Raw genomic sequence first — 17,957 nt, 5'->3', positions numbered from 1 at the left:
TATGAACTATGTTCTCGGGCCGAGGGAGAAAGATGGAGATCCCAAGGCTTTGGGCAAAACTTCTTCCTTGCCTCGGATTGAGGAACAATGGCCAGGAGGAGTGTCGGATAACAAAGATGTCGAAGCATTGAGTGTTGGAGGATCAACTCGGTATGCAACTTGGTTTCAATCAATATCTGTCGCAAGAACCTGAGATTTTGAGGTGTCATTTGATATATAGCACAAGAGAAAAACAAATAAATGTAATAATACATCCTGGATGCTGAAAAAAGCCAGGTCTATCCAATACTCAATGCAGTGTATAGGTGGTCCACATTCCGGAACAACCCTGAGAAATACAATCGCTTCCACGCATTCCACTCAAAAGCACACTTGCCACGAGCTTATAGACCACGAAGGAAGTTGGATTCCTTGATGGACTTCCGGCGGGCGTCTCGTGCGGTCTTGATGATCTCCGAGCGCTGTTCGAAACCACCAGTGGCATCTTCCATAGCGTCCACGGGGGACCCGTCGCGGTTGTAGGATGCGGGTGTGATATCGTGGGCGTGGTGATGGGCAGGGATCTGAGCAGCCAAGGGGCCGGTGCGGGCAGCTAGCTTCTTCTCGTAACGCTTCCTTTGCTTCTTGTTCAAAGCTAAACAGCTGGGTTAGCCTTCCATGAAACTGACGGGTGATCAACGGTGTAACATACTGCTTGGGTCAACACCTCCCTTCTTGGTCTTGCTATCTTTGGATGAACCATCCAAGAGACCCCAGAGCCATTCTGGGTACTCGGAATCTTCCTTGGCGAGGACGTCGGGCTTGTTCTTGAAGTAATTGAGTCCGTTCAATTTAGTACCCGGCGTACAGCTGCTTGGCGCGCGCACGACGGCAGGCTTTGTGGGTTCTGCAGGGTTGACATCGACATGGACGCCTTCGGGGGTGCTGAGCGGCTGGGAAACACCGGGGGTAGCGGAGGAGATGGCGGATGGGGTTGAAATATCGCCGACCTTGGGTTGGCGGGGTGCAGGAGGCGAAGGTGCAGCTGCTACGGGGGCATTGTTGTCACTGTATGCCCGGAACTGGTTGCGAACTAACGGGAGCTGGCGCGTGGTTGCTGAGGCTGCCCGGGTGATGGGCTGGCTGAACCGGGACAACATTGTCGTGCGACAACTTCTGCAGATCATTGAAGCCTGGATTTTGAAAAGTATTTGGCTTTATGTGGCAAAGATGTCGTTAGAGTACTGAATTGAAGTCCTCAAAGAATCAAGGAGCGTGGTGGTGGGGATTGGGTGCTGAGGTTGATGTACACAGCTGTCGCAGTTTTCTGCGGCCGTATGAGATGCCAAGACGGAGATGAATATCACGTGAGCAGATATTTATCGCCAGCATCACATCTTTTCCTCAGGAGACAATTAAGACTACGGCATCCATGCTTTCAAAGGTACCATAGCTGCTTGAAAAAAAGTTCTTGATAGCTCGAAAAGTCCTGGATGTGAACTCCATGAAAAGCACGGAGTACGGCGTATGAGTTGCCGTAGTCATGTCACGTGATATTTTACTTCTGTGCCTCAGGCGTGATTGTGGCATTTTGGTTTCTCCGCACTGGACAACATCCACAACTTCATTGTTCTCAATTTCTCGAAGCCTCGATGAAAAATCATTGTGAACTTAGCAGAGATTTCATGGGAAACTTTTGTTTTATTCGCATCTAGCGGGAAACGAACAATATAAGTATATGAATGAATATACACCCACAGCACAATACCGCGACTGCGAAAGCTCACAACTGATGCAACTCTAATCAACATGCCAATGCAAAACAGAAAACGCAAAATCATCATACCCACAAACATGCTTCCAAAGCGCCTTTGTTCCGGGGAGCAGGTATATTAGGAACAGGCGAACAAGACAAACAAATCATCACAAAAAGTCATCGTCATACAGCGTTGACAGGCTTTGACAGACCACTGATGTCCAAAAAGTTGCAGATGTCCTGGCATGCATCCTTCAAGCTCTTTTCAGTTTTCCACTGGAGCTCTTCGGTCGATCGATCAACAACCGCAACGCACGCACCCACATCACCTTCCCGACGCGGTGCTGCCCGTCGGGGAATGGGCTTCTCAATAACGGACTCCATAGTGCTGACGACGTCCATGACGGAGTTTCCCTTTCCGGTGCCGAGATTAAACGTACGGAAGTTCTCAGTCAACTTTCCCTCGTTCGCAGAACTGAGCGCGGCGATGTGCCCGCGAGCCAAATCGCTCACGTGGATGAAATCACGAACAGCGGTACCATCTTCAGTCTCCCAGTCTGTTCCAAACATTGACAGCTCGGAGTATTGGCCGGTCATGACTTTGACGACTACTGGGAGCAGATTGGTGGGTGCCTGGCGCGGGTCCTCGCCTAACAGGCCGGACGAGTCACAGCCGACAGGGTTGAAGTAGCGAAGAGCAACGATGGTCCATTCGGAGTCAGAGGCAGCCAAGTCCGCCAGGATGGTTTCACACATCCATTTTGTGCGCCCATAAGGGTTGGTGATTCCAGTGCATCCTGGTTGGATGGCTTGCTGTGTGCCTGTGTGATCTGTGTACAATTCTTCCTTGTGGACACAGAGCTCTTCCTTCAATGGAAGGCCTGAAGTTGCAAGAGTGCCGTACACAGTGGCCGAGGAGGAGAAAATGAAAGTCTTGATGCCGAAGTCTCCAAGAGTTGTGGCGAAGTCAATCAGCCCACTGACATTGTTGTTGTAATACTTCAGTGGTTTGCGAATACTTTCTTCCACGGCCTTGTAGGCCGCAAAGTGGATCACTCCGGCGATTCTTGACTTGGGAGTTCCCCATCGCGAAGACACGCGGTACTCCTCGAGGAGCGGTTGAAGAGCTTTGGTGTCACGATAATCGTGTGCATGCAGACGCAAGGATGGCATTTTGGTCCCATTTTCTTCGTGATGCTTCTTAGCCAAAGTTCTAATACGGTCGAAAACAACTTCAAATGAGTTGCTGAGGTTGTCGATCACGATGACATTATAGTTGGCCTTTAGCAGCTCGAGCGTGGTGTGACTTCCAATGAAGCCGAGGCCTCCAGTCACAAGAATGTGGCTCTCAGAAGGCAGTCTGCGCAACAAGTCTCCGAGATTGTCGAATGGGTCTCCAGCCTCAGTTGCCGGTGTGTCCAAGGCAATTGGAGACTCCACGGGGCTGCCGGTGCTGGACCGTTGAGGGCTGTCCGCCCTTGAAGAAGAGATTGATGTGGAAGCAACCATGGTGGTCGATAAATGTATGACGTGGGTCTGACAAGCTTTGCTGTCTCTATGAACCGAAGGAGAAGACTCTTGCTGGCTTTTGTTCACGACGGGGATGTCCTGAGCAGTTCGGTGGGCCTTCAACCAAGGTTTTATACAAAACAAGCGAGGTCACTACATTGCCTCAGTCGGATGCTCCGTTTTAGTTCATCTATTATGCCATCATAGCCGGACGAATGAGGTATGAGCACAGTCCCCCCCACCGGCAAAAATGGAACCTTGGAAACGAAGAAAACAAAAGGAACAAGCATAAGCGGGAATAAAAAAAGAACAAAGAGACCGTAATAGGGGGAGAACACAAGCAAGACTGGTACAGAACCATCGGGCAGGATCCCCCTTGGTGGGCCAGCCATGCGGCTGGGCCTTGGGATATCATTCTGTGCATCGAAATGCCCTAAGGGCCTCCACCTAGCGGTACCTCATGGCCTCAGCTCGAGCTTATTGACCCAAAAAAATGAAAATAAATGGCATTATTGTATTTTACTCTTTCATTTTTACTTATTTTCCCTCTTTTCTATGTCTCATCCAAGACCCTTTCTGCATATGGTCGAGACCCCGGGTCTTTTTCGGCCGGTGCATGGACACTAAGTCTTGGGAGCTGTTCACCTGGTGCAACTTGTCCCGATCCCATTGATTTTTTTTTTTAGATTTTTTTTTCTTTAGTTTGCCTCTGTCCAGATTGCCCAGATTGATAGCATATTTACTTGAATTGTAGAATCCACTTTCTACTCATTCCAAAACTTCTTTTCTGTAAACCAACATGTCCGAATCCCCCGAAAAACACGTGAGCAAGCGCGGTTGTCTTAAGTCGAAACGCTCTCGTTTTCTCTTGGCAATTGTCGTCCTCATTGTGATAATTGCTGCCGTTGTTCCCCCCGTTGTCGTCACATCTCTCCGGAAGAAGAATAACAGCATGGGCCCCAAAGCGAAGGTGTTCGTTCCACTTTACGTGTACCCTGCTCCTGAGGCGTGGTCTCCGCTTGAAAATGTGTATGTCTAACCCTTTTTGCCCACCCCCAAACCACTGCCCCAGTTTCGCTCTCCCCGATGTGATTCTATACCAGGCGGCCGGTAGCCCGCCACAGAACACGGGGTTATGCGCCGGACATTCACACGTCAAGAAAAAGAAAAGAAAAGAAAAACAGAATTATCATGGGAAGCAGCTACTAAGCGCCACAGGATCTCTGCCCACCCTGATGTGAACTTTACCGTCGTAATCAATCCAGGAAATGGACCGGGGCCTAACGCCCTCCCTGATGCCAATTACACTCGCGAGATCCCGAAGCTCACGGCTTACGAGAATGTGCGTCTTTTGGGTTATGTTCACACCACATACGCAACACGCAATGTCTCTTCCATCCGCAAGGATATTCAGACTTACGCCGACTGGCCGACTAATTCCTCAAACCCCAACCTGGCGGTTCGCGGAATCTTCTTCGACGAAACACCCCAACAATACGAACCTCAAACCTTGAGTTATTTGCAAGGACTGACGGACTTTGTGAAAGACCTCAAGGGTCTTGGCCCAAATCAATTTGTGAGTGTAATCATTCCGAGACTCCATTTTTACTTTTACAATCATTCATTACCCCATACGATACCCCCTGTGTCGCACCATTCCAATCTATTATTGTCCATTGTGAATTGTATTTTTTTTTTTTCACTTTTTCGCTTTCCCTTGGTTCATTGTTGCAATATGTTGGAACTACCCATTGTCAATACGAAACTGCGTCATGGTATTCTACTCTTTTTACAACCGTTATACTGACAAAAAGCCATTCAGGTTGTTCACAACCCTGGTGCCGTTCCCGATTCTCGGTACCTGGCAACAGCCGATTCGACCGTCGTCTTTGAGGCTGCTTACAACACTTTCCAGGAACGCCAGGGCGCCAAGTTGTTTACTGATATTGCAGACAGCAATCGTACCCAACTTTGCGCCATTGTGCACTCCGTGCCTGAAGAGGTTGAGGGCAAGTCGCTTCGCGGCCTTGTGAAAGAAGTACGCAAGGTTGCCGATGAAGTGTACATCACTCATCTTAGCACAGACTACTACGCCTCCTTCGGAGACAAGTGGACCGAGTTTGTCGATCTGATGGCGGCTTAAATTATCTGCCCTCTCTCATGATGACCAATGACCTGCTTTAGTGTGATGTGCGTTGGGAAAAATTGAACCAACCAAGCTGGTATGATTCGCATAGTTTTGGACATTTTGTTGAGCGATTTACGCATTGCATTTTTCTGTTGATAGTACCATCCAAAATTGACAGCCACTTTTCAAGGCAACCCACTTTGTGAATTCTTAATGATGCACAACCAAGGACCGTCATCGTTAGTATGGGACTACTTGTACGGAGTATGGCGAAGTTACTTGTAGGTCAAGATGTGGGGATTACTGTATTGTGGTATTTTTCAGTTGGTGTAATTTTCCTCCGTTCCGCAGTGCCAAGATTTCGATGCACCAATGCGAATGCGAATGTTGCCCTGCCTTTTTTTTTTTTTTTTTGCCCCTAATCCAATGGCGTGCGTTTTATCCACCATTCACGGAGGACCTGTCGATTTGGGACGTGTTCGTCGAAAAGTTCGGCTAGTTCCAAGGTTTCGAAGATGTTTCTTCAACGGATACAGTGGGTGGAAGGTTGGATGTTGGGCCCAGTGATTCTTGATCTAGGTCTCGATACGAGCCATAAGCTAAGCTTGGCTGAATTTGCCTAGGGCGGCTTGCGTTAAGTTTGTTTATGTGAATATAAGCATACTGAAGGGGAGAAGACACCTTCCTCTCCCGGATCACGATCCAGACTAGCACATTCAAGATGTCTCTGAGTTACCGTTGATCCGATCGATCCGTGAGACCTGCATTTAGCAGTCTGCACTCCTATGCTCAATGCCAATGCCGCCTCAAAAACGCGAATGGCTCCGAGAATAGCCCTGCATGTTTGGCGCTCGGGGGCCTTGGCAGTATATAGTACGGAGTACGGAGTACCACCGCCACCGTTTCAATCCACGATGGGCTTGATCCTTTCTCAAGACTGTAATAGATATTCTGACATGAAACATCTTGAGACAAAGACCTCGGCACAGGTTCAGATAAAGTGTATATCGAGTGCGTTGGCTAGAACGCAATATGGAAAACTAAAACCGCAAAGTAAGACATCAATTCATGACATCAATCACAAACTTCGGAAATTAGCATTAAGCACTGGTATATGTCATCACCATGCAGATTTAGGATAGCACGATACAACGCTGCACTGGAACAGGGACAATCTTATGCCTCTAGGCGAAAACGAGTATGTACAACGTGGTCCGAGTGTGGCTGGGCCAAATTTCAAACTCGACCTGTCTCCTTCCAGCGCAAATACTTAGATGTCATATTCCTGGAACTGAGCCTGCGTGCTACTTCGTTACACCAAGACATGACTCGCAGCTGCTGAGGTTGACGTAAGAATCTCATTCTATTAGGAACTTAGCTGGTCTTCATTCATTCCACCAGAACATGCGATTCTCAAATGATACTTCGTATTATCACGGATGATATTGGTACCTAGCCCGATCATAATTTAAAATGCATCACATGGCACTTTATAAACAGGATTTCCCTGGATGACTTGCTGTACGATGCAGCTTAGGGGGAAAACGTACGGATTACACCCCATGTCCCTGTTCTTCAGCTCATAGCCATTAACTATAAAATGTGACATACGACATACGGAGTACTTACCCCTGAAATTGACCGCTGGTGGCGGAAGCCACTAACCCGTGGCATGGCCCGGGTACGTCGGGACAAAACATTGGCAATATGCCCTTGTGCGACCATGGCTGCAGTGAGGTTCGATCTATCTCTTGGCTACTTATCTCTTGGCTACCGAGGGGGTAAGATCGGAAGTTTCATATGTTCCTCTGATCACACGCACAAGCCGTCGGTCTAACTGTTTAGGTACCGTACAGAGTCGATCTTCGGCAAAAGGGAACAAAAGCCAAAAAATCAAAGCACAAGCGCCAAAGATCGCCGTTTGGGAACAAATGAAGGAGTCTGAGATGGGTTGTGGCTGGGGCGCGATCTGTTTTGAATATGAACATGTGGACACGTCTAGATCGGAATCTTTAGCGAACCGCGTCCAGGCTTGCGATGTGGGGTGAAGATTGAGTTCGCATAGCGCTTGCTATGCGAGGATTTTCGAGTGGCAAATGATTTCCCTAAGAGAAACAAACATCCCACTTTCCAACATGAGAGTTCGGGTCGAGGCTGTTCGACCTCCTTTTTGAGTGTGAACAGCCGCCGCAACTTCGGAAATACTCTTTTAGCGTAGTTTTCAGATATGGCAACGCGATGGCCTCGCTTCAAAAGTGAATTTTCGTTCTGTGTGGGGCTGCAGAATTCCAACGCTGACAAAGTGGAGAGAGCGGCTGAGATTGAGTGGACAATCGCCACGCAAACGAATAGGTTCGCCAGGAACCGGGGAGATCCGCTCGGGTGAGCCCCTCTCGGGCGGCCGATCTTAGCGCTTCATCCTGAGTGGCTGTTTCCGCTCCCCATGGCCACGTGAACCGAGCAGCTTAGCCTACCTGAGTCAGGTGGATACACTCACCACTGAGTACGGAGTGCTAAAAAAGCTCTGATCAACGGGATTGAGGGCCAAAAGTGGTTAAGAGCGAAAAACAGTAGAAGTGAAGAGTTGAGTCCCGACCGGAATTGCCGATCGGGGCAACATCGGGGAGCTAGACGAGCCATCCTGGTGCTCACCGGTCTTCGGATCAAGGTACTTTACAAGATTTGGACAACTTTCGTTTTCCAAAAGTTCTCCGTACTCGGTCCAAACCTCGGGTTTATGGAGGCAGCGAAGACAGACTATGGGCCTCCGTACTCCATACAGGGATTTCGACCTTTTCTCGGGGCTGGCTGGAGCAACTAAACAAGTATTCCATACTCCGTACGGAGTACTCTGTATTCCATGCTTCGTAAATATGTAACATGGCACAACGCTTTTGCAGCTTCAGAGTGCCTCTGGCGGATCATGCAAGGGCGAGCCCCTTCAGGACTCGGGAGATGTCAATCCTCCCAGTACTCCGTACTCCGTACTTTACGCGAGTGACCTGAAAAATACCGAGAACCCTAATATTTAGTACGTACTATACATGATACAAAGGAATATCGTATTTTTTCCAAACGCGAAAGTGCAGCCAAAACGATCGACCCACTTGTCTTTCGAAAATTACCGGATGGGTCCGCTTTCTCAAACCCAACGCGCTTGTTTATTTCAACTGTTTTTATCCTTAAACGAAGCAAATTGAAAGAACTCTCGACCTATCATTTTGAGACATTCAAAATACGGTGGAATACTCGGACTGCCAAGACTGCCAAGACCCGACCACACTTCGATCTAGTCTTCAGATGAAACCTCACTAAACGATCGGCCTTCTCCTCTCCGCTACTCCATACGCTAGAGTTAAGTGCGAAGTTTGGACCAATGCGAGTGAATTAGTAATGGGTAGTTGCTTTATTCTTAGCTGATCCATCCAATACTATACTGACATCGGCAATATAGAAGAGACAATTGACAAGGATCAGGTCCTGATTTGCATTTGATGGGTCCAGAAACACAAAAACTCACTGAATGAATCAAAGCGCAGGCCATTGACTTCAAATGAGAAAAATACAACTATTGCCGGATGCCTGACCCGACACAAAAGCGTGGCCTTGGCATCCTAGCCGCTCACCCGTCGTCTGTCCAGACATGCCGGGAAAATACCAGCATTACTCCGTAGGGACATTTGGTTTTCACTAGCCGCATGCTTTGTGGCCACGGGGGCTGTGGCTCGGAGAAAGCGCTAGGAACATGAGCTCTCTGCGCCGAGGATGGCGCTGTTCGGTGGTTCTTTTGCAATGCGCTCCTCATTTGGGCTTGGATGATGCCCGTTCCGTGTGCTTGACAACGGTCATACGAGTGGATGGAATTATTCTAGGCTGACGCTCAACTCCGGGGGAAGGCTTTGGGCGACTATTGAAGGCGCTAGTGATCCAATTGTGGTGACATGTAGCGATTCTGTCTATGTATTGGACTTCGCTTCAATGATGCGATGATGTGTTTCTCACTGAGGCGTTGTTACATCCATGGGCCTTCAGGCTGATGCACCGTGGTTTGTACAGCTGTCAACGCCCAATGAAGGCAATGGCAACCGAGAGCGACAACTCAAAAGTCTAGATGGATCAAACGAGAAAACCTTCATGGTTCAAAATTTGGAAGCTGGCGAGCTCAAGGTGTGAGTGCATACCGGGGTTCATCTCATGTCTAGGTGTCATGGGGTTCGAAGCGACTTTCCCTTTGTATACTCAGGCTAATTCTTATTCTCATTCTCATACGGAGTACAGATGATAGGGTCAGGTATACGAAGTAGTTCAGGGAGAGAAGGCACCAGGAATATAATCTATTATTACTTATACACGCAATTTCAACTCCAAATAGACAAAACAACCTCGGCTTGAGTCCTGACTTGTCATGCTCATTATGGGCAGTACTCAACCCAGTTGTTCAAGTTCATGTTTTTGATAACAGTCGAGAAGTTCCCCGAGCCAGTGGCTGTGCAAGAGGTTGAAACCTGCTTAGCTGTGACATCTTTGTTGTTGTTTGTGTCCTCGCCCTTGGGATATTCAATTTGGAAAACAGGCTTATCAGCCTCAACAAAGGCAGCATATGTGTCACACTCATCATACTGGGCGCATTGCTCGTTGACGCACCACTGCATGTTGTCAATGACAGAGGAGATGATGTCACCACCATTCTTGAGTCCAATCGACAATCCACGGCTATGGGACTGGGATGCGAGCCAATTCACATACTCGATAGCGTCGGCTTGGGTGAGCTTCAGGCCGTTGTCGTTGTCATAACCATCAATATTGTCGGGGTCGACACCATCGCATCCCTTCTTGACAGCGAGATCGAGGCGCGTCTGCATGATCTTGCGGATTTTGGTAGACTTGACGTTGACCCACTTCTCACCAGGCCAGTCATCGAGATTGTTGCCCAAATCGGCCTGGGGGAAATCGTCCTTGTCACTACGCCAGTCTTCATATGTGCCAGCTGAGAAGTAGCAGATGACCTTGCGGCCGAGGTCGTGGAGGTCTGTGATAACGCTGGCCTCGTTATCGAAAAGATCAAGATCGTACACGGGAGCATCGACCGAAGTATCGTTGATCGGGTTCTTCAGAACGATCTGCCACTTAGTACCAACCGCTGGCTGCCATTTGACGGTGGTGTTGGTTGGGGTGGTACCCGTGCCGGTGTCGCTACCGGTATCGTCATCGTTATCATCGTCTCCGCCCTTGAGGCCTATTCCAAGACCAGCACCTAGGCCGACGCCCAGTGCGACGATCACAAAGGCGATTCCTCCAAGGATAAGGACCTTCTTTTTGGTGGACCAGGCCCACCAGCCTCCTTTTGACAGCTCGCCCATTGAAATGAGATGAAATTCGGATGCACGGAATGATTCAAGAAATTTAGTGGCGTGGCGGTATTAGGGCAATGAGGTGAGGCGCCCAAGCCCGACGAACACCCACGATGTTTATATGGAGGGGGGGTGTTGGGGTGGAGTAAAAGAGAGTGGTGAAGATCAGCAGATAGATCGGCAGATTGGCATCTTTAAGCTCAGTTCCAAGGGGTCCAAAGTGCCCAGACCAACGGGGCTGAGGTGTGGCAATCCAGAGCGGTTGCAGCGATCGGAAAGACGGGGGTGTTACACTGGCAAAAAAGCAAAAGCTAAGCCTTAGAGGGCACAAGGGGATCTCAGTATGTCAGAAGACCCTTAGAATACTCGAATAGGCAGGGTAGACGGTGATCACGAAACAAAGAAGATTGAAGATGCAAGAAATGAGGAAGCCTAGCGGGCGGAAGAGGCCGGCTTTTTGGTTCTTTGCGCCCAACAGGTCTCAGTCAATAGGCGAATTTAAGGTGGTGGAACCATTCGCTGATCCGATCTCACCAGATTATCTGCCAAAATTATATTGATCTGATATGGTACCCTAACAACTTGAAAGGTACGGCGTGGAGAGTATGGGGTGCTACTTTGTTCTCTCTGGAATTCAGCAGACAGGAAATCAAATTTGCCAGCCACCCGACCCCAGTCGCTCAGGGGGCTGACAGTCAAATTTTGAATTGCTAAGGTGATTTTTGCCGGTCACATATAAACAAAGGGCGCGACGGGTGTTCCTAGTATGCAGCCACTGGACCCAAAATAGACTGGAAAACACACACAAAAGACATGGAAGAAAAAGAGTCACGCCAAGAATGACCATGCTGAAATGGGATTTCATGCCGCCAACGGCCGAGAGTTGCGATACTAGTACGGAATACTAACAGACGGAGGCATTCCCAAATCATGTTACTTCTACGGATGACCCAATGGTACTCCCCGAAGTAACAAAGCTCATGATTCAACATCGAGAGGTCGGATCTCTTTCAGCCTGATGTTTGCACTTGGAACATTACCAATGATCAGGGTGAAGCTAGCTGCATGCGCTGGCAAGCGCCTTGGGGTGTCTAAAAATTCGCGGGGGTTTGTGTTTTGTAACCACGGTATTTAATATCTGTCATTTTGGTAATATTACGCTAATTCCGAGCACGTTTGGTATTTTCAGTATGCCTCTTGGCCCCACCGGTAATACAGTTTAGCCCTAACTCAGACTAGTCAAACCCGATAAAAGTGAATTTGAAATCTTCTGGTGATCAGTCGACTTGCAAATCAGTCTGTGCTCGTCCGGTTACTCGGATGACATGATCAGCGCTGATTTCCAAGGTTGCTCCCGATCAAATAAGGCTATTTAATACGATCCATGCGCACAACACAGTCTTTATGTGGTACCTGATATTCAAAAACACGCCCAGAACATGAGCATGGGTACGTTTGCTGCTCATAGTTGAATGCGAATACACCCTCTACCCGTATTAGTAAATATGAAACAACTTCCTTTTAAGTCCCCAAAAACCTCACTGTTTGGGTTAGTGAGCCGAAGATACGGAGTACGAAGTACGCTAAGGTGGAAACAACCATGGAAAGATGGCGCGTGGATCTAATTCTAGATAACCCAATCGCCTGATTCTTCCTTCCCGCACTTTCGTTGAACGCCACACCCGCTTTCTCAGACGCGAAATCACAATTCTCACTCTATACGAGATGATTAATAACATCTCTTCGAAATTGAAAGACCCGAGCCGTGCCAAGACTGCGGCTAGTACGGAGTACAAGCACCTTCCAGGTTGAGTACTAGAAGAATTTTACCCCTTGTTAGTACGGACCACACGGTGTACCTTTACCTGTTCGATCATGCCGCATTAGGTTGAGATCTCTGGACCACTACTCCGTATTCCGCATCTATTTCTGAAACTGAATGTTTTAGTTTGATGCCATTTGACAGAAAGACAATTGAAGCATAACGTGGAGCAGCTGGGGAGAAAGGCGGGAGTGGTGGCCAGAGTAAGCACCGAAAATTCGAAGTCAACATAGGCAAAGGTACGGAGTACAAGCCGTGGAATATTATACATGCTCGCTTAAACTGTGGCAAGGCAAGCCCTCAAGCAAGGCCGCCCTGGTAGTTCATTGCTTGAAAATGCACTCCAATGCATGCCCCATGCCCCATGCTCCCCCAGATGCGCCATCTTATGGAGTGTCATTCCAAATTGGGCTTTGAGCCTCGTATTCGACTCAATCGAGTAACTGTGTCATGGCCTAGCTACATAGACGAGCCTCGTATATCGCCTCCCCCGCGGCCTCCATATTAAATGCAAGGAAAGTGGGTTCCCGTGCATGTAATCCGTAGTCCGTCTTCCATGCCTGAGTATGAACGACATTGCGGTGCACCGCATGAGCCTTCACGATTGCAGGTGCATGTGGTTAACACAACTACTAGCTTCTGCATCTATATTGCCTCGACATCCGACACCCGACACCGAGTCTCTAAATTCTCCGAAGCGTCACTTGGCACGGGATCGCGTGGTTGAATGTCCGGGCAAGGCTGGACCAGAAGAAAATTGTAGTGATACCTCCTGGTACTCCATAGGGCAAGGCGATATAGTATTCAGAGACATTTTTGCCTTGGCCTGGGTTGGCTCAGACATAATTAGCTTGGCTAATTGTGTTTTGCCAAGGCCGATTAGCTCTCCACGGCTTGGCTCCATCCGCAGAGTTTTCTTCTTCCGTGGATTATGACTCGATAGTTGTGAAGTAAGAAAGTGACAGGAAAGTGTTCCAAAAGTTTGATTTGGATCAGTCGAACAATGGAACTCACACAATCGTGTCCCATGGCTCGCACAGCGTTGTCCCCTCGGACCTGCAGCGCGGGATCGTTGGCCTGCCCCCGTGTCAGACCGCCAGATGACGTGTCTGCAGAACATTCAAATGTTGGTAATAGTCATGACTAAGTAGAAGTAACCCAGTAACTTTGAACAGTGACAGGTTGCATGAAAATTTAGTCGACTATTCTCTGAAGTATTTTGAGTATTTGTATGTTCGTTCAAGTATACTGGGATGGGTTCAGTCATTAGGGGAGTGCATTGAATCTTCGTATCAACAGAAAGGCAAGGTTTTATCCTTCGCATATATAGAAACCATTATTGACATCCAAAGAGATATCCACAAGTTATAATGAAAATGATGAGTGAACAACAAATGAGGGAAATAGATGGGCTTGTCAAATTAAGACTTGCCGATCGTACGTCAAACTTTCTACAAGGGAATGGCAGAGGACAGAGTGAAAGTGACAGGGGAGCCAGCGAGCTGAACCCAGACGGTCAGAGGGTCGCTGCCGAGTTGCTCGGTGGCAAAGCCCTGGGTGCTGGTGGGGGCAACGGGGAAGGTCACAGGAATGGGATCCGTGCAAGTGTTGCCGGTGGCAGAGACGGTGATCGCGGTGATCTGCTTGTTGCTGGTGGCGTAGCTCAGAGAGTAACCGCACTTGTCACGGTTGAAACGAGCCAGGAAAGAAGCGGACATCTGCGAACGTCAGTAACTTATTACAGCTGAAACATGTGGTTCTATCTTACCTCCTGGTGAGTGAGAGTGACGATGGGCCAATCGGCCAAGCGAACGTACTCCTGGACAACAGTCTCGACCCAAGCCTCCATAATGGACCACTTCTTAGAGACTCCGTTGATGGTGATTGGGTCAAGATCGGCGTTGCGCAGGTTGGCCTGGTGGAACATGTAGCCATCGTGGTAGAGACCGAAGAGGTGGCGCATGGTGTCAGCTTTCTCAACGGCGAGAAGGTCGTCGAAGGTACCGGAGCCAGCGGAGGTGTTGATCCATTCAAGCAGAGTGCAAGCAGGAGTGTCACAGTTGTAGTAAATACGGGTGGCCCAGCGAGGGTTAACCTGGATACCATCGAAACCGTTGTTGGCAACGGTGGTGAAGAGTGGCCACATGGCATTCTCAGTGTTCAACAGAGGAGCGCGGGTGTTATCACCGACACAGTTGGTGATACCGTTTTCCCACCAGGCACGAAGGGCGTCACCGTTGTGAAGACCAGTGATGGCAGGAGGAATGATACCGTTCGAAGTGAACTTGGTGGCCTTATCGATTCCAACAGCCTTGAGCCAAGCCTGATTGAAGCTGATCTCCTTGTAGACATCAGCGTAGGTGGCGTTGTTCTGCTCCTCGTGGGTGAAGGTGTGGGAGATGTGACCAAACTTGTTAAGGTTGCTCTCGTTGGTCCACCAGATAAGAAGCTCATCCATGGCATTGCAAGCGGAAGTCCAGTCATAGGTGGTAGGAGTATCAGGCCACAAATCGGTGCCGGTACCGAGAGGCTTCTGGAACTCGAGTGCGGTGTCAGCAGGAGAGTCATATTCGATGGCGGCTCCGCAAGTGGACCAGCCAGCATCTGAGCTGTCAGAAGAGTTCTCGATGTTTCCGTTACCATTGTGTCCGACTTCAACGAAGTAGGAACTGCCAGCAGGCATGATAGCGTTGATAGAGTCAGTCCAGGTGGCAACATTGGTCAGGTCCTCAGGGCGGATGCGGAAGTTGACTCCGTCAGGGGAGTAAAGACCGGTCTCAAGGAACATGTCATCGATCTGGGTGTTCAGGTTCACACGACGGTATCCAGCGTAGAGACCACGAGTGATCCAAGTAATCCATGCGTGCTGCAGGTAGCTGGAAGTAGCACTCCAGGTGGTATCGAATCCAATGAAGAAGGCCATTTGCTGACGGCCATCGAAGTCGTTGATGACAGCAGCAACGCTGTCACTGGTGAAGCCAGTTGTAGCAGCAAATGAGGCAATTTGCTTGGTCGAAGTAGTGTTGCTGATGGTAGCGGGATAATGCCACAAGCCAGTAGTGCTGACACCAGCACCAGTCTTGAGACCAGAGGTAGGGAAGTCACTGGTATCGGTGAAGGAAACAAGCTGCTCAATACCTGTGTCACAGCAGCCTCCAATGGCAGATGCACCGTAGTTGGGACCGGGGTAAACATCGTATTGAACCATGCGAACACCGTACTCTAGCTGGTAAGCGTAAAGCTGGTTCCACTGATCGGTGGTCAAAGCACTTTGGAATCCGAGAGTACCATAGTCGTAGCTAACTTCGGATGCGACAACAATACCACCAAAGTTTCCTCCGGCGGTACCGTTGAGAGATGGAAGTGCCACACCACCAGAGGGAACAATAAGGTGAGTGAATGGGATACCGTATCCATTGAGACCAGAGCTGGCAACGCTGGCAGAGGCAGCATCTCTGGCGATAACGAGAATGTTGGCTGCAACGGAGGCGTGGCTCAGTGGCGTGGCCGACGCAGTGGCCGAGATGGAGATGGCGGTGGAAGACATGCTGGGAGTAGTCACGGAAGCGCTGGAAGATACAGGCGCAGAGGAAGCAACCGATGAAGAGACAGCGGAAGATGAGACAGCCGGAGACGACGAGGCTACGTGAGACGAAGCGGCAGAAGATGACGCAACGGAAGACGAAGCAGCGGAGGACGAAACAGCAGACGACGGAGCGACGGAAGATGAAGCAACAATCGACGACGAAGCTACGTGAGAGGAAGCGGCAGACGAAGAGACCGGACTGCTAGAGGCAGTGGAAGAGGCAGTAGCACTCAAAGAAGCACTTCCAGATGGGAGAGTGACTGATGAAGAGACACCACTCGGGGAAGGCGAGGAAGAAGCCGGGCTGGAAGAAGCGGCAGGCGAAGATGAAAGAATGGAGCTGGAGGCGGAGCCGATCACAGAGGACCCACTCTGAGCAGGGGTGCTAACAGAGGCAGATGGGACAGTAACAATCACAGAGCTCGAAGCAGAACCCGAGGGGATAGCTCCCGAGGAGGTGTGAGTAACGAAAGTGGAAGCACCAGGGGTGCTAGTCGGAACAACGGTGCCAACGGAGGAACCACTTCCAATGGAAGTAGAGGCCGACACAGAGGGGGTAAACGAGGGAGAAGATGTGGCAACCGCAGTCGAGCTCACACCAGTACTGCTAGGAGTGCTGGAAGGAGTCGAGGTTGGAGGATGATAGGCAACGACAGTCGGTGTGTTCTCAGGCCAAACACCTGGGGCAGTGTCGCAGGTTATAAGGCCATAGAAGCAGCCGATCTTCAAGGCCCAGACTGGCACGGCAACCATCTTGATCTTGACCAGGCACAGGCACAGACAAAAATGGGGGGGTCACACAATATGCACGAGGAGAGCACTAACGACTGACAGCTAGGGAAATGCGATACGAAATGCAGAACGAACGGACTTAGCTTGCGTGTGTCACCCCATCAAGTGCATGATCAACACCTTTATACAACGCTCGTGGGTCGGCTACGGCCTTCAGGCCTATCGCCTTTTGTGTCTACCCATTTGCTACCGTTAAATTAGGTGTAGCGACACTCGCTCCGATCTAAAATCTCACTCGGTGTGTCCACTTGTCTCTCCATGTGGCGTTTAGCTTCTCTGGAAATGGGAGTATAAGGCTAATTTCTCCTAACCCCGAAGGGGCTGAGATCGGGTGATTTGTGAATGGGGAAATTCGAGAGACATCCGTAGTGTTGGCATAGTCAACAAGGTATGCGATTGGACAATCAGAATTTGATCTTGGCAGGGCCAGGTGAGAAATCTGCTGCAGGGGAGGGCCATGGCGTTTGGTGGATGCAAGAATTATTACGGAGTACTCCGTACCTTTGTCCAATCCGGTATTTGGGATAAAAATAATAAATCGGTGGAAACACGATGAAATCGATTTGATCCACCGAAATAAAAGATCGAAAGGCACAGGGCAAAAAGAAAGAAAGAAAAACTCCGAAAGCACATTGCACTGCATACTAGGCCCTCGGCGCCGCCGCAAAGACCTCTTAAAGCCGAGGGCACTATGACTGAGTGGGTAAAATTTGGGGCTCCAAACAAAACCCAGGAAGAGGAGCGAGGAGCGCCCAGGGGCGTATGGACTAAGGAAACCCGTCAGGTCCCAACCTTGGCGTGGGGAAATCATTAGCGATGAATTCCATGCAGTCGTGTACGAAGTACGGAGTACTGGCTAGGTGGATCGTACTCGGATGTATCAGTGATACAGGGGCGTACTTGCAGTATGCAAATACGACGTAACCTTTCCTTACATGACCATACCCTCATACGGTGTTCCCGTCTTTTGTTTCCAAGTCGGCCAACACCTTACCCTTTTGGGAGTTAGTGGGACACTTCGATCGCGAGCTTTG

General features: G+C 49.5%; 5 protein-coding genes across 5 annotated transcripts; 1 reads left to right on the top strand and 4 right to left on the bottom strand.

Moving 5' to 3' along the window:
- Positions 1-383: 383 nt before the first annotated feature.
- Positions 384-1,139, bottom strand: N7506_004872 (mitochondrial 54S ribosomal protein mL54; the record flags this gene model as incomplete). The annotated part of the gene is made up of 2 exons (XM_056954166.1): positions 384-634; positions 692-1,139. The coding sequence occupies 2 exons, from the start codon at positions 1,137-1,139 to the stop codon at positions 384-386; spliced, it is 699 nt and encodes a 232-aa protein (XP_056813055.1).
- A 779-nt stretch (positions 1,140-1,918) lies between these two features.
- Positions 1,919-3,244, bottom strand: N7506_004871 (NAD-dependent epimerase/dehydratase family protein; the record flags this gene model as incomplete). Its single annotated transcript, XM_056954165.1, has 1 exon — positions 1,919-3,244. The coding sequence occupies one exon, from the start codon at positions 3,242-3,244 to the stop codon at positions 1,919-1,921; it is 1,326 nt and encodes a 441-aa protein (XP_056813054.1).
- A 799-nt stretch (positions 3,245-4,043) lies between these two features.
- N7506_004870 (spherulation-specific family 4 protein) lies at positions 4,044-5,387 on the top strand (the record flags this gene model as incomplete). Its single annotated transcript, XM_056954164.1, has 3 exons — positions 4,044-4,273; positions 4,463-4,820; positions 5,067-5,387. The coding sequence occupies 3 exons, from the start codon at positions 4,044-4,046 to the stop codon at positions 5,385-5,387; spliced, it is 909 nt and encodes a 302-aa protein (XP_056813053.1).
- Positions 5,388-9,784: 4,397 nt separating this feature from the next.
- Positions 9,785-10,732, bottom strand: N7506_004869 (endo alpha-1,4 polygalactosaminidase; the record flags this gene model as incomplete). The annotated part of the gene is made up of 1 exon (XM_056954163.1): positions 9,785-10,732. One exon carries the CDS (start codon positions 10,730-10,732, stop codon positions 9,785-9,787), a length of 948 nt encoding a protein of 315 aa, XP_056813052.1.
- A 3,264-nt stretch (positions 10,733-13,996) lies between these two features.
- On the bottom strand, positions 13,997-16,884 carry agd3 (putative extracellular serine-rich protein; the record flags this gene model as incomplete). Its single annotated transcript, XM_056954162.1, has 2 exons — positions 13,997-14,263; positions 14,314-16,884. 2 exons carry the CDS (start codon positions 16,882-16,884, stop codon positions 13,997-13,999), a joined length of 2,838 nt encoding a protein of 945 aa, XP_056813051.1.
- Positions 16,885-17,957: the final 1,073 nt, after the last annotated feature.

The sequence above is a fragment of the Penicillium brevicompactum genome (assembly GCF_028827555.1).
Source record: "Penicillium brevicompactum strain IBT 35665 chromosome Unknown utg000003l_segment0_segment0, whole genome shotgun sequence".
NCBI classification, from domain to species: Eukaryota; Fungi; Ascomycota; class Eurotiomycetes; order Eurotiales; family Aspergillaceae; genus Penicillium; species Penicillium brevicompactum.
Note: the sequence above shows the minus strand (reverse complement) of the source record. Positions and strands in the feature narration are given on the sequence as shown.